General features: G+C 35.4%; 1 protein-coding gene across 1 annotated transcript in view; it reads right to left on the bottom strand.

The window, feature by feature from the left end:
- The window catches only part of ITFG1 (integrin alpha FG-GAP repeat containing 1), a 286,044-nt gene that overhangs the window by 263,606 nt on the left and 5,209 nt on the right, over nucleotides 1–17,229 (bottom strand). Inside the window, exons 3-5 of the mRNA XM_041766923.1 lie at nucleotides 15,113–15,258; nucleotides 14,633–14,690; nucleotides 13,341–13,415 (exon numbers count right to left, since the gene is read on the bottom strand). Of these exons, the coding sequence (XP_041622857.1) occupies nucleotides 13,341–13,415; nucleotides 14,633–14,690; nucleotides 15,113–15,258 (279 nt within the window). The remainder of the gene's footprint in view (nucleotides 1–13,340; nucleotides 13,416–14,632; nucleotides 14,691–15,112; nucleotides 15,259–17,229) is intronic.

The raw sequence follows: 17,229 nt of genomic DNA, 5'->3' as shown, positions 1-17,229 counted from the left end.
GAACACGACAGGAATGTCCACTCTCACCACTACTATTCAACATAGTACTAGAAGTCCCAGACTCAGCAATCAGGCAACAAAAAGAAATAAAAGGCATTCAAATTGGCAAAGAAGAAGTCAAACTCTCCTCTTCACAGATGATATGATACTGTACATAGAAAACCCAAAAGACTCCACCCCAAGATTGCCAGAACTCATACAGCAATTCGGCAGTGTGGCAGGATACAAAATCAATGCCCAGAAATCAATGGCATTTCTATACACTAACAATGAGACTGAAGAAAGAGAAATTAAGGTGTCAATCCCATTTACAATTGCACCCAAAAGCATAAGATACCTAGGAATAAACCTAACCAAAAGAGGTAAAGGATCTATACCCTAAAAACTACAGAACACTTCTGAAAGAAATTGAGGAAGAGGCAAAGAGATGGAAAAATATTCCATGCTCATGGACTGGAAGAATTAGTATTGTGAAAATGTTTATGCTACCCAGGGCAATTTACACATTTAATGCAATCCCTATCAAAATACCATGTGGACTTTCTTCAGAGAGTTGGAACAAATCATCTTAAGATTTGTATGGAATCAGAAAAGACCCTGAATAGCCAGGGGAATGTTAAAAAGAAAACCAGAGCCTGGGGGCATCACAATGCCAGATTTCAGGTTGTACTACAAAGCTGTGATCATCAAGACAGTGTGGTACTGGCACAAAAACAGACACATAGATCAATGGAACAGAATAGAGAACCCAGAAAAGGGCCCTCAACTCTATGGTCAACTAATAGTCTTTCCTGCTTTCACAAAGCAGGAAAGACTATACACTGGAAAAAGGACAGTCTCCTCAATAAATGTGCTGGGAAAATTGGACATCCACATGCAGAAGAATGAAACTGGACCATTTTCTTACACCATACACAAAGATAAACTAAAAATGTATGAAACATCTAAATGTGAGACAAGAATCCATCAAAATCCTAGAGGAAAACACAGGCAACACCCTTTTTGAACTTGGCCACAGCAACTTCTTGCAAGATACACCTATGAAGGCAAGGGAAACAAAAGCAAAAATGAATTATTGGGACTTAATCAAGATAAAAAGCTTCTACATAGCAAAAGAAACAGTCAACAAAACTAAAAGACAACTTACAGAAATGGAGAAGACATTTGCAAATGACATATCAGATAAAGGGCTAGTATCCAAGATCTATAAAGAACTTATTAAACTCAACAGCAAAGAAACAAACAATCCAGTCATGAAATAGGCAGAAGACATGAACAGAAATTTCACAGAGGAAGACATACACATGGCCAACAAGCATATGAGTAAATGTTCTGCATCACTTGCCATCAGGGAAACACAAATCAAAACCACAATGAGATACCACATCACACCAGTGAGAATGGTGAAAATAAGACAGGAAACAACAAATGTTGGAGAGGATGTGGACAAAGGGGAACTCTTTGCATTGTTGGAAATGTCAACTGGTACAGCCACTCTGGAAAACTGTATGGAGGTTCCTCAAAGACTTAAAAATAGATCTGCCCTACAACCCAGCAATTGCACTCCTGGGGCTTTACCCCAAAGATACAGATGCAGTGAAACCCCAGAACACCTGCACCCCAATGTTTATAGCAGTAATGTCCACAATAGCCAAACTATGGTAGGAGTCTCAGAGTCCACTGAAAGATGAATGGATAAAGAAGATGTGGCATATGTACACAATGGAATATTACTCAGCCATTAGAAACGACAAATACCCACCATTTGCTTTGATGTGGATGGAACTGGAGGGTATTATGCTGAGTGAAATAAGTCAATCAGATAAGGACAAACATTATGTGGTCTCATTCATTTGGGGAATATAAAAAATAGTAAAAGGGAATAAAGAGGAAAGGAGTGAAAATACCAGTGAGGATGACTGAACATGAGAGACTCCTAACTCTGAGAAACGAACAAGGGTTAGTGGAAAGGGAGGTCGGCGGGGGGTTGGGGTGACTGGGTGATGGGCACTGAGGGGGCACTTGACAGAATGAGCACTGGGTGATATGCTATATGTTGGCAAACTGAACTCCAATAAAATAAAATTAAAAAAGGAATGAAGGGCATCCAAACTCATAGGGAAAAAGTAAAATTTTCACTATTTGCAAATGACATACCATATATAGAAACCCTAGACTCCAGCAAAAATTACTAGAACTGACAATTAAATTCAGTAAAGTTGTAGGATACAAAATAAAGCATGTACAGAATGTAATGTACAGAAATCTGTTGCATTTCTATATACTAATAAAGAGAAATTAGGAAAACAATCCAAATTACTATTGCACCAAAAATAATGAAAATACCTTGGACTAAACTCAACCAAGGAGGTGAAAGATCTGTACTCTGAAAACTATTAAACACTGATGAAAGAAATTAAAGACAACACAAATGGGAAGACAGCCCAGGTTCATGGATAAGAAGAACCAATATTCTTATAATGTCTATATTACCCAGACCAATCTACACATTTAATGCAATTCCTATCAAAATACCAACAGCATTTTTCACAAACTAGAACAATCCTAAAGTTTGTATGGAACCACAAAAGACCACAAATAGCCAAAATAATCTTGAAAAAGAAAAACAAAGCTGGAGACAGCACAATTCTAGATTTCAGATTATACCAGAAAGTTGTAGTAATCAAAACAGTATGATAGTGGCACTAAAATAGACACATAGATCAATAGAACAGAATAGAAAGTCTAGAAATAAGCCCATGATTAAAGGGTCAATTGATCCTTGACAGTGCAGGAAATAATATCCAATGGAAAAAAGAGTCTCTTCAACAAATGGTTCTGGGAAAACTGATAATTACATGCAAAAAAATGAAACTGTACCACTTACATCATACACAAAAATAATCTTAAATGGATTGAGGGCCTAAATGTGAGACCTGTTTATTCAGCTTTAAAAAAAGAATGAAATTGCATTTTGCAATATGCAAATTGCATATTGCATCAATATGGGTGAATCAAGTATAACGTTAAGCAAAATAAATCAGAGAAAGACAAATACCATGACTTTATTCATATGTGGAATGTAAGAAAGAAATCAAAAAACAAAGGAAAGTAAAAGGTGATAAACCAAAAAAAACCCAGACTCTTAAGTATGGAGAACTGACGATTACCAGAGGGCAGGTGGGTAGGGGATGGGTAAAGTAGGTTAAAGGGATTACACTTATCTTGATGAGCACAGAGTAAGGTATAGAATTATCTAATGATTATATTGTACACCTGAAACTACTAAAACACTGTATATTAACTCTAGTAGACTTAAAGATAGGCATGAATAAGGTCTTCTCTAATTAAACATCTTTCCCTTTTTACCCACCTTGTACTTATATTCCATTTTTCTTACAGAACTTTATCTTGATATAAAATGTTTTTACCGGGCTCCCTGCTTGGAGCCTGCTTTTCCCTCTGCCTGTTTCTCTGCCTCTCTCTCTCTCTCTGTGTCTCTCATGAATAAATAAATAAAATCTTAAAAAAAAAAAAAAAAAAAAGGCAGCCCGGGTGGCTCAGCGGTTTAGTGTCGCCTTCAGCCCAGGGTGTGATCCTGGAGACCTGGGATCAAGTCCCACATCGGGCTCCCTGCTTGGAGCCTGCTTCTCCCTCTGCCTGTGTCTTTACCTCTCTCTCTCTCTCTGTTTCTCATGAATAAATAAATAAAATCTTTAAAAAAAATGGGGATCCCTGGGTGGCGCAGTGGTTTAGTGCCTGCCTTTGGCCCAGGGCGCGATCCTGGAGACCCCGGATCGAATCCCACGTCGGGCTCCCGGTGCATGGAGCCTGCTTCTCTCTCTGCCTGTGTCTCTGCCTCTCTCTCTCTCTCTCTCTGTGTGACTATCATAAATAAATAAAAAAATTTAAAAAAATGTTTTTACATCTGAAATTTGTTTAGTGGTTGTAGTGGTCACTCTATCATATGTCTCCAAGAAATGTATGTCTACAAATTGATACATGAATTAAATTTAGCATTTGGGCAGCCCCGGTGGTGCAGCGGTTTGGCGCCGCCTGCAGCCTGGGGTGTGATCCTGGAGACCCAGGATCGAGTCCCACATCGGGCTTCCTGCATGGAGCCTGCTTCTCCCTCTGCCTGTGTCTCTGCCTCTCTCTTTGCTCTCTCTGAATGAATAAATAAGTAAATCTTTAAAATAAATAAATAAATAAAAAATAAACAGCATTTAAGTTGGTTTTGTTTATATATTCAAATATTAAAATAAATCTCTTTGAAGTTGCATTATTTTATTTTATTATTATTTTTAAAGATTTCATTTATTCATGAGAAACAGAGAGGCAGAGACATAGGCAGAAGGAGAATCAGGCTCCTCACAAGGAGCCCGATGCGGAACTCAATCCCATGACCCCGGGTCTGCGCTCAGGCCTGAAGTTGCATTATTTTAACTCTTAGTGTACAACTGATGAAGACACATAGTTTGATAATTTATTAAAATGGAATTTAAATTTTATTGAAATGCATTTTTTGAAGTAATGACCAGAGCTTTAAAATATATTATTTTTCCTCCTAACATCATGACATTGCCAGAATGAGACAGGATTCAGCAAAAAGTCTATTCATGGCCTCCGTCTTTATAGGTAAAAATGCTAAGAAATCTTGTTCATATATTTAAATTAAAATCTCCCTGGAAATGATTCTTAGATATTTAGATAAATATATCTAATATATGTATGATAAATACATCATGATAAATATATCATGGTTATGTATTTTTAAAATCTTTATTAGAAGTATTTTAGAAACACGTATTGAAATATAGATTAAAAATATATTGGGTGTGGGCCAGAAGAGAAAAATGAGGGGAAGATGTGAAAGAAATAAGACTGGTAAGAGTGGACAAGTACGTTATATGGAATTTAAATGTCTCATTCTATGTACCTTTGCATACCTTTATATTTTTTAAAAATAAAAGTAAAAAATATTAGAGCTGCTGATTTAACTCAATGTATGAAAAATGTCTGCCATATAATCCAATTAGCAAAGCCAGCCAGTTCTTTTTGTCAAACCAATTTCCAAATGAATGTCATTTTCTGTCAAAGTTTGACTTAAGTTTCTCAATTCAAATATATGCATTAATGTGTCTTTCAAAAAATAGTATAAAAACTGTTGAGAAAATTGTAGAATATATATTGTGGAATAGATTACTAAAAGCAGTCAAGATTAAAATAACATAGTTCTTATAAAATTGATTTACTTATTTTTATAAAATAGGTTATAAAAAGAAGGTAGTAAAGCAAAATGCTGTTTATCAGTTAACTTATAGCAATGCAATATAGCTAAAATAATTTATAATACAAGAAACATGATAAAGTATAATAGTTCTTCATTAAATGTGCATGAATATTGACCTCTGCTATCTGGTTTTTGGAAAAAAAATATTTTTCTAAAAATAGAGTATAAACATTTTTTTAAAGGGTATATAAAAATGAGAACACTTGTTTTACATTTCTTTACACAGAACAAACTTTTCCTATGACTGTAATAAATGAGAAAGGCATATACTATAAAAAAATCATCTGGCTTAGGAGCCAGCACTAAATTTATTTTTTATTAATAAGAGAAAGAAAACAAATATTCCATAATACATAATAAAATCCTTGACTTGAAATGGAATTTTTTTGGTATGATGTGATAAAATAGTTTTCAGCTATAGGATAGAAAAATACATATCGAATATGAAGGAAATTATGTAAAAGTTTTATTTGTAGGTTTGGTAGTCCTAGAGAACATTCTAGTCACATATATAACAATCATTGTCATCATCCAAAACTACATTGGGATGAAAGGTGCCTTCTTTCCAGTTAATGTTGTTTCCTAGGGATAGAGTACTAAGAAAAGCTGAAAGGTCTGCTTACTGGGATAGGGTGTTTGTTATGGATGCTTTTTGCTTTATTCTCGCAGGGCCCTCTCTCAACAGTTAACAGATCATTGACAACAGTCAGGGAATGGAAGAGGCAAAGTCATTAAAACAAAACTGTCATTACTCTCACACTCTCACAATCCTACTCTACCACATCTGAATTCAGAATATCTCACTGTGGATCAAAATGTTCCCTTTTGCAGTCAGCCTTCATCTTAAGAGACATGGGTATTAAGAAACAGAAATATTGGAAATAGTGTAGTATATCTATGTTTGGTGCCATTGGGTTTTTACTTTCCAGGAAGCACATGAATAAAATTTAGGAAGGGTAAGGGATATGGCATTCTCATATGAAGGAGGAGAAAATTATAGTGAAAACAGGTACATTCTCAGGCACATCAACTTTAGGTAGGAGTACCTATGAAACCTGAGGATATAGAAAGTGATTTACTTAAATGATCTGTTTGCATATTCCTTGGCAGGTCTTCATTCATGGTAAAGTAAATAAACACAAATATACTGTGTTGTGTTTCCAAAGATGGCCACATTATTTCCCATCCCACATACTCTTTCACATTTCAATTCTGCCATGTTCACATCTACAGGGAGAGCTTATAATCCTCCAGTTCCCTTGAGTCTTAGCTAGTTCTTTGATCTGTTTTGATCAACAGAGTGTAACAGAAGTGATGCAGTTGAACTTCCAGGATTGGGCCTGGAAGAGATCTACAGCTTCTACCTACACCTCTTAGAAAGCACCTTCTTGGCAAGTAGCCACTACGCTATGAGGAAGTCCAAGGTAGCCATGTAGCAGCACCACCAAAGGTCCTCTGTGATTACAAGAATGGTAATGGCTATACAGAAATGAAGACAAGAGTACAGGCTGTAGAATTTGGAAGACCAGGATTCAAATCCCAGATCTACCATTTATTTCTGAATCCCGAGCTTGTAGTGGTCACTTCACCTTTGAATTAGCCTCTCTAAGCAACCTCCTTCCGAGAGCCTCTTTAGCCACATGAGCTATCTGTTGTGAGAAAAAATATAAGACAAGTAATATAACGTGCCAAGCTCCAGAGTTACTCAGTAGATAATTAAAAAACCAGCTTTGTTTAAGATATTATTTCTTCTCTTCTCTCTCCATCCAACCCTAAGCCTCACAGAACACAGAAAAGAGGGACACCTGGGTGGCTCAGTGGTTGAGCATCTGCCTTTGGCTCAGGGCATGATCCTGGGTCTGGGGATCGAGTCCCACATCCGGGTCCCTGAGAGGAGCCCGCTTCTCCCTCTGCCTATGTCTCTGCTTCTCTCTCTGTGTCTCTCACAAATAAAAAATAAAATCTTAAAAAAAAAATATATATATATATATATATACTTAAAAAAAACACAGATAAGCTGTGCAACTCCATGGTATGCCTCTTTTGGAGGGGCACAGTGAGGAGCAAGATCTAGGGGAGAACCTAGGGGGGGATCTAGGGACGAAGAAAAGCATCACTGGAGGACATATTACCCTGGTGATACCTGATGAGTCATACACTCACTATGGGTGTCTCTAAGAACTCAAAGGTGTGGAATGGAGCACATAAATCTTAAGGACTTCACAGAAATAACATCTTATGTTCACAGAAGAAAATGTGGAGATTTCTTTCCACCATATCCTTATTTTGTCCCAGTATTCCTATCTCCATTGAGTGTGCATTGTAATATTATACCTGGGAGATGTGCTCTAGTTCCTAGAGCAGGCAAGTACAACTTAAGAGAAGCACAGGCCCTCATAGCTGGACTATCTAACTCAGGACCACTGTGGAACCCAAGAACTGCAGCTTAGAGCTTAGGCGTCCAGACTGGTAAATATCAAGTACTTGTATGGCATTTTCAATAGCAAATGCGTTAAAAAAAAAGTAATAGAAATCTAATGAAAGAGATTTAACCTGTATTTTTCAAATTACAAACTATTATAAACTATTTTGAATCATTTTACCTTAAATTGAAATAATATATACTGATCTTGCTTGGTGTGCTGTAAACACAGCTTCTCTATGATTTTCTTTTTCCAATTATGTTTACTTTTATAAGATACATATAACACCAAAGTTACCATCTCCATCATTTTTAAATGTACAGTTCAGTGTATACTATGCTTCGTTTAAAATAGACTTTCTTCAGTACATATGCAAATAGTAATGATGTAAAAAATAGTTTACCCTCAAAGAAGGAAACAAAAACTTGACATATGCTAATAGGAATAGGCTGAATCCAAGACATTTTAAATCATCAATATTCATGATGAAATGTTACTATCAAATTTCTTTACACAGAAACTATAAAACTATGCTTTTCTTAAAAAAGCTGATCTCCTTCCACATGATTACTACAAAGAATAGCTAAAAATTGTAATATTTAACTAAAGGCAAAGTGACTAAATTTTAAGGATAACATCTTACATCATTTACTTACAAACAAAAATTCACTTACAAACAATACTGCCAGACAATACCTGAAACAAAGCAGTATGATCAATTACCAGGGAATGTGGATCATATGACCCTTCAAAAGTTCCTGGTGGAAATCCAGAAAATCAAATTAGAGATCCTTGAGTAACATGCCATTTGAAATAATCATATCATATTCGATTTTGTCATCTGTTAAAGCTTTTCACTATTTCTGTGGCTTAGTTTTGAAAAGAAAAGGTTTAGATAAGAAACAATAGAAAAACAAAAGAATTTATCTCCAACAGGAATATTTCTTTAGGAAAATAGAAAAGTTAGAAAACTGTTGCACTGTTTCTATGGAAATACTAATAAAAATTAATTCCTCAAGTTCTAATAGATTCCTTTAAACAACAATGTTCCAAATATAAACCGTGTATAAAAGTGAGAGGGGAGAAGGCTGTTAGGGGAATGCTAGTATTTTTATATCAGAAAATATGAATCATCTCAAGCTACCTGTTTTGTTAAGATTATGAATGATTACAAAGTTAAAAGCTGCTGTGATAATTATTTGGTTCCTTTTGTGTTATAAATCATTAATTTTTGTGTTTTTTCTTTCTTTCTTTTTTTTTTTTTAATTTGGGATCCCTGGGTGGCGCAGCGGTTTGGCGCCTGCCTTTGGCCCAGGGCGCGATCCTGGAGACTCGGGATCGAGTCCCACGTCAGGCTCCCAGGTGCATGGAGCCTGCTTCTCCTTCTGCCTGTGTCTCTGCCTCTCTCTCTCTCTCTCTCTCTGTGTGACTATCATAAATAAATTTAAAAAATAAATAAATAAATAAAATAAATAAAAAATTTTTTAAATTTATTTATGATAGTCACAGAGAGAGAGAGGGGCAGAGACACAGGCAGAGGGAGAAGCAGGCTCCATGCACCGGGAGCCTGACGTGGGACTCGATCCCGAGTCGCCAGGATCGCGCCCTGGGCCAAAGGCAGGCGCCAAACCGCTGCGCCACCCAGGGATCCCAATTTTTGTGTTTTTTCTAAACAACAGATTTAAGTGACATAATATCAGATTATTTAAGACCAATATTTGCAGTATTTTCTGTAATGCATCAGCAAACCAATAAAATAAGCAGTAAAAATGAAGCGTGATTAAATAAATCAGTCATTGGTATAAAGTGAGAAAAGAGGGCATTATGTAGAAAAATAGGGATTTACATCTCTTGGATTGAGAGTGGCTAACTATATTTAGATAGAAGATACAGTTTTTTGCTGGCAGTGGAGAAAAAGATCCATCCTTATAACTAATAGTTAAAAATGGCTGCTTTCTGTGATATTAATATTCATTCAAAAATTTTATGCAATCACTTGTGAAGTGAACAAAGTACATGGCAAAGCAGCAGTTATCTATGACACATCTACATTAATATTCCCAAGTATACAACTTGGGCCTGACCCAGAAATGTGTTTGAACTCAGTATATGAGTCACAGAAATTTGAACAGACCAATGTTATATTTGGCTTTGATTAAAATTGCAGGTACAAATGTTTTCATTTCAATACTAAATATTCTGAATGCTTATGCAACATCAGTTTCAAATTCCCTTTTAAAGAAAATGCTCATTAATGATAACCTCACATCACTGTGAAAGCTGCTCTAATACTTAATGGCTAGGTGTTATTTCTAAGTAATATGGCACACAATTACATTATTTCAAGTCATTATAAAGTCAGGTTGAGACAAACTGAAGCATCACCTTTGATCATTTAATATAGTTCAATTATCGCTGGCATCTAAGTAGATTTAGCATCCTTCCTGTCCTTGTTAGATAGCCCCCACATTATCAATTAAAAAGGATCCTTCTGCCTATTACCATTGCCTGCTTAGACTGACTATGTATGTGTATCTTTAGCCAAATCAGTCATGCTAATTTCACTTGTGGGAAATCTCCTATTTCCATGTCTGCACTAGACCAGGTTACAGCTGGGCTTTTCAGCACAATCCTATGGGAGCATTCAGTATTCTATTTAAAGATCATTGCAAATTTCCCATAAAATTAAGATGTTGGTAAAATTTAATTAAATTTAAGATAATCTTGGGTCTGCCATGACCATAAAGCACATTTAAGTTGCAAAAGGTAGGTTGGGTTTCTTGATAAATCAGATTGGGCTGCCAATCAAGGTCACATGAATAGTCTAAAATGTCATTGCTGATGGCTTTTTTACTTATTTACCTGTACATATATCTGTAACTTCTAAAAGCGATACAGCCTAAGTATATTTCCTTATTTTATTTTATTTATTTATTTTTAAGGATTTTATTTATTTATTCATGAGAGATGGAGAGAGAGACAGAGAGGCAGAGACACAGGCAGAAGGAGAAGCAGGCTCCATGCAGGGAGCCCGATGTGGGACTTGATCACAGGTCTCCAAGATCACGCCCTGGGCCAAAGGCGGCGCTAAACCGCTGAGCTACCGGGCTGCCCTATTTTCTTATTTTAGTAACACATTAATGTTTGCTCCTTTTGAGACAAATTCAGCTTTCTGTTGTCTGGAATCATAATTATCGCTAGGCTATAGTTATCCCAACGATGCTATTGACAGGAATTCTTTTCTGCCAATTTATATAATTTCATTTTTTAAACTGGCATCAGAATAAATCTTGGATACAAATTTATTACTTATAATATGGTTAGTTATTATTGTTTAATCTTTAAATGAAAGTTTAAATGAGAATAAAACACCAGGAATACTATTCCAGTATACTGAATACTCTGGTATACAGTATACATAATATTCTGGTATATTATGTCTAAAAAATAAAATATGTCTGTAGCCAGAATAAGTTTTTAAAGGTACTGTTTTTCAGTAAGCATCAGAGAAAAAAATCTAATGCAAAATTATGAATAACCTATGACACAATCACATGATACTCTAGTTTTTTTGTAGATTAAGTAGAAAAACCATAAAGATATTAGAAAGTTTACTTTCTGAATTAAAAACAATAGCTATTTCAAAAGTTTTAATTTCTAAAGGTCAAATTACATATGAAAGGTATTTATTCCAAGTATTTCTTTGACGAAAACGGAAGTTACCGTTTTCGTGAAATAGAGCAGGCCAGAAGTCATCATCACGTTCTCAATCATATGTATGCCTTTATTCATTTACCTATTTATTTTTTATTTTTTAAAAGGATTATTTGAGTGAGTGAGAGAGAGAGCATGTGTGGGCACATGTGCAGGTGAACATGAGGTGGGGGGTGGTACAGAGGGAGTGGCAGAAGGAGAATCTCACGCCCATGCCCTGCTCAGCATGAGCTTAACCCCATGACCCAGTGAGCCTGAGATTATGACCTAAGCAGAAATCAAGAATCAGCTGCTCAACTGACTGAGCTACTAAGCACCGCAACTTCTTATTTATTTAAGTAATCTCTACACCTAACATGGTGCTTGAACTTATGCCCTGCAAGATCAAGAGTTGCTTCTTCCAAATGAGTCAGCCAGGTACCCCCGACATGTAGAAAAGAAACAAAAAGACAGTTTCCTGAGTAGTCCCAGCCCAAGGCAAATAAGCAGAACTTGGCAGTGGCAGGAATGAACTGTGCCTTCCCCTCCGACCCCACCCACACTCAGTTCCCTGGAGGGCTACAAAGGCAAAGCAAGATCTCCATCTAATTGGTCTCTAGAGCAGGGCTCTCTTCCAGGTATTTTTCAAAGATTGGGGAAAAAAACCCACAAGTTTCTCATTCAAGATTCATAGTTAAGTCCCTCAAAGATCACTATCACTAGTATCAAAACATCCATATTATTTATTGAAAACCTTCAGAAAAAGTGATAAGAAATGTGACAGTGTCTTCTCATAATACCTTAAATTTAGACAATTTATTCATCTATGGGCTGTAAATCACATTTCAAAAGGTAAATATAAAAATATATGACTTTTCCAAAACACAGAAAGGAAATCCATTAGATTTTCAAACACCTGGAGAAGACAGATTAATAAAGGTACTTCTTTGCACTTGCTGGAAAGTCAAACAAGTAAATTCATTCTGTACTATATATTTTTTAACACTTATTTATTTGAGAGCAAGAGAGAAAGGGAGAGTGAGCGAGAGAGAAGCAGAGTGTGCTCGCACACATGCAGGTGGGAGGAGGGGCAGAGGGAGAGGGAGAGGGAGAATTTCCACCAGAGTCCCTGCTGAGCACAGAGCCTGATATGGGTCTTGATCCCATCACTCGCAAGATCATGACCTCACTGAAATCAGGAACTGGACACTTAACCAACTGAGCCACCCAGGTGCCCAATGTTGAACTAAATTTTTGCCTTATCAGACCAAGAATAAATTAACCAAGCTAAAGGTATCTCATGAAAAGTATTGTGCTATAAATATCAGGAGACCAGTTCTATTTAAGTCTAGAGGAACTATATCATTGAACACAAGATTCCAAATAGATTTTTGAAACATGGCACAAATGGATGGTAAGAGAATTTTAGCACATACTGGTCAAGCATAAAGTACATGCAGAAAAGTTTCCAGAGCCCAGAGAAGGCGTGTTTACATTCTCAAGCAATTACTGATTGCTCTCTGAACAAATAAAAGGGAGAAGGAACGGGCTTATCAGTAAAAGCCTCAGAGAACTAAGGTGGAGAACTCATTCAAGACTGCAGTTATCCATTCTATTTAAGTTAAATCTTTCCTAAAAAACATCTAATGAACCAAATTCAAATGGGCACTTGTAAAGTCTGTATTTCTAATTTCCAGAGGGATAAATGGATTAAGATGGTTCTTCCTAGAGAGCAGTTGCAGATCAAATCCCAAACTATTTGAGAAAGCTTCTATGTCAACCAAATGCCCATTTAAAAATCTTTAAGAGCAAGGATTTTCAGTAAGCTGGGTTTTTTCCTAATGGTTAAAGTAATCAATTCACATAGACACACAGATCCTGTAGCAGCAATAAGTACAATTAATGACATAGTTATAATCATATTTACTTACCCTCCCAACAGTATCTGTGGCTGGTTGGATTCATTTGTAATACCAAATACATCAGGAATTAAATCACCATTGAAGCTGAAAGGAAAACATTAAAAACATTAAGTAGCTCTTTCATAAAATTGTCATGTTCTAGCTTTAAAAGGAAAATAACTTTTGGTAGGTGTAGTTGCCATCACAATGCTCACCAGTTTCTGCTGTAGTCAACAAAATGTCAGCCCAAGTGTCAGACATGTGTCATTTCTAGGCCAAAGGGTTTATTAATATTTATTACTGGACCCTCCAGCCCTCATTAAGCTTGTGGTGGCCATGAGAAGAACATGTGTTTCAAATGGTCCTGCTCCACAGATGATGTGGCTGGCCTCTAAGTGATGGCACAGAGCTTAGCCTACCACTGACCCACACAGGACACGCATGTAAGCAAGAAATGAACTTTCGTTGTGAAATTTTAGGGTTGTCTGTAGTTTCTGCATAACCTTGCCCATCCCTGGCAAGAAGACAGCACTTATTTCAGACCCAACTTATGTAGTTAGATGGACTTAGGAGAAATAACCCACAAAAGTAATCCCCAGTTGGTGTAAAAATTCGTACTGGCCATTAAATATTGCAACAACAATGAAAAATACACAACTATGAAAGAAATCAAACTGAAGGCCCTTAACATGATTAATCTACAGGTTTATAGTTCAGACTTCTAATGTTCACTGACCTACTGATACATGACTGTTTTTAATAATTGTACGAAAGGCAGTAATGGAAACAAGAAAAAGTCTGTACATTGCTTATAATCCCCAAATGATCTCTACATGACTACCAAAATTCCTGACAGGAATTTGGATTGCACTTGGGTCTATTTTGAAAAATAAATAACACTAAAGAAGAGCTTTAAAAAAAGTAAGTTTCTCCTTAATATAGACATCTTTCTAAATCTCTGGAGGAAATCTCATACCATTCATATCTGTCCATCAAACACCAATAGTTTTACCCTGAAATAGATACCTTAATTATTTGAAAACTGACATGGCTACCATTAACCTAGATCCATTATGGACACATTCAAAGCTATTGAAGCAGAAACAAAAACACAAATTTTTTCCTCTTTCCAAAATATTGAATTTCACTTTCCTTTTCTATCATGGCAAATAAATACCATATAATCAAGGGTATAAGCCTCTGTCAGTGTCAAAGGGCGAATGAATATAGTGTCAATGCTACTTCACAAAATAGTCTTTTATATGAGAAACCTTATGTTGTTAAGTTTAAATTCATTCAAAGGGAAACAAGCACATACTTACTCCATAATTAGTGGTTCATCTTGAAAAGTCCTATTGAGTACGGTCATATTGTTAGGATCTGTGTAGAAAGAAAATATATAAGTCAGCAGGCACTTTATATTACTTTTGATATCTACACTTGGGGTAAGATATCTTTATTCTTTTCAAGATTCATCTATAATTAATTCCAACTACTACTATTAACAAGACACTGTAAATCTAACTTAAATAGACATCAGCACAAAATACTGGTGTTTATTATATAGTTAAGACCATCATTATAATAACTTTCTTTAGAGGTTTCAATCTAAAAATCTCTTAGGTGAGTCTTCTTTAAATATAATTTAGCACTAGAGCAGTTGACAATATGCACAAAACCACCTGACTCTAAAATGTCCATGCTTAAATATATGAAATGCTTATATTTATCTAGCAATAACAGGTTTATTTTTCCCTTTAATATCCAATGATAAGTATTAAAAACTCTTAAAACAAATTTACCTAATGTTTGATTTTGTCCCCAGAAGATAACAGCTCCCAAATCACTGTTGGCATGATTTTTTGGAAAATACGTCAGAAGGACATCCATTTGTGAATCTCCATCATAATCCCCTGGGACTACACTTGTTATTAATGCACTGTGATTCCTAAAAGAAACATAGGTATCTAGTCAAGCTATAATAGAAAAGGACACTTCTGTATTTGTACTAAACACAAATATTTTCAATAAAAAATTTAAAATCACAGAACTAATTCATTTCATTCTCTTAATTTATCATCCTTCATGTATGTAGTATTCTTTGGTCTATAAAACAATTCAGGATTATTGTCTTGTCTTAAGAAATAAGACAAATTTGAAATATTTCAAAAGAAGTAGTTTTATGTTCTTATGCTGGCTTATATAGTCCTTGTATTTAATTCTTTAATTCTTTTGTCAAGGACACCAATGCATTTGTCTGATTTATAAGAAATGGAGGCTTATAATCAATTGTTAAGGCAGCAAAGATTATCACTGTCGTCAAAGGTATTATTTGTGAAATATTTAATTTTGGATTTTAATGTAGATGTGAAGATTAAGTAATTATTTGATTTCTGAAAAATATTCAAGATTTACAATTGTAGGTAAGTTTTTTACCAATCCTGGTAATACACTATCAAAACATACATACCTAATTTAATATTTTAATAATGAAATAATTCTGAAATTATATTAACATTGAAAACTTAAAACATGTCTTGTCATAATGTCTGAATGACCCAATCAAAAAGAGGCCTTGAGTTCAATCTTTATTTAATTCCACTTAGAGCAATAGCAAGACAACAAGTTTTCCAAAAGACTATAATTGTTTTATAAATAGCATCAAGAATCTAAAAATATATACAACAGGTTTAAGGTGGAAATGAGAAAAATACTGAAAAGGTTAAGCAAGGTTAAGCAGAGTGAATAAAAACAATAGTTTTATCATAATGCATCTACCTATTATGTTCCACATGTTACATCAATGCTTAATACCTATTAACTGGTAGTTCATCACATCATAGGTATTATCATTCTCATTGAACTGACCAGGAAACTGAGGTTTGGAGTGATTAAATAGCTAAAGCTAAAAGCTAATAACTAACCAGCTACCTAGCTAGTAGCTAGTTAAATGGAATAGCTGAAGTTCAAATTGTGTTAGCCTTTAAAATTGATCTTCATTATGATAAAGTCATTTTGGTAATGCCAGTTTCGTCAAATAATTCCAATAATACTTTAACTTTTCCATGAAAAATACCTGGTCTTTAGAAATGATCATATAACAGCTATATATGCTACTATGTAGCCAATTCTATCTAATTGTGGAGACCTCCTCATGTGCATGTGGGTAGAGATGCATACCCAGTAACATATACTGCATCTACTTATTTATTTACTGTGTAAATAAATTCACAATGTTGGGGGGAAAAGTACTCTGGAATAAATGGGAATATATTACAAAAGGATTAGGTGCAAATTTAACCTAATTGCCACAAATGCCCAGCTTCTTTATGGTTGTAAAAGTAAGTAGAATGCTTAAAGATACCATATTGACATGCATTTATTTTTTCTTCTCTCAAAGAACTCACTAACATGATACAGAATGAAAAAAAATTTTTTTAAACCTAACTCTCAAAAACATAGAGATCATGAAGGGAGATAGGGAATGGAAGGGAGGGACTGCTAACTGATTTACGAGGGCAAAGCAACTGGCTATAAGCTAGAATGTCTAAAGAAAAAGGCTTAACAAGGAAAGTTTTTTGCCCAGAAGAATACCCAAGAGGTTCAGAATTTGTAGTCATCAGAAATTGTGAAGGACAAGAGGTGAGGCAGAAGGCTGAAAACAGGTTTAAGTGAAAATCTGTATTGTGAGTGATGGTCCCATGTCCCTCTTTCTCAGCAAGGAAAGAACTATGCAGTTTATTAATCAGGCATTAGGGATTTAAGATACAAGCAGAGGGTAAGGTTTTAGACTTAAGTTAAAAAACAGAGTTAATGGAAAATATACAGAAGTAACATTTTGACCCTTGCCCTCAGCTCTACCCTATTTCTGGATGCCAGTCAGCCAGGAACATACATGCAGGGCAACGGACAGGAGATA

The sequence above is a fragment of the Vulpes lagopus genome, chromosome 8 (genome assembly GCF_018345385.1).
Source record: "Vulpes lagopus strain Blue_001 chromosome 8, ASM1834538v1, whole genome shotgun sequence".
In the NCBI taxonomy this organism is placed as follows: Eukaryota; Metazoa; Chordata; class Mammalia; order Carnivora; family Canidae; genus Vulpes; species Vulpes lagopus.
This window is presented reverse-complemented; position numbering and strand designations above follow the sequence as displayed.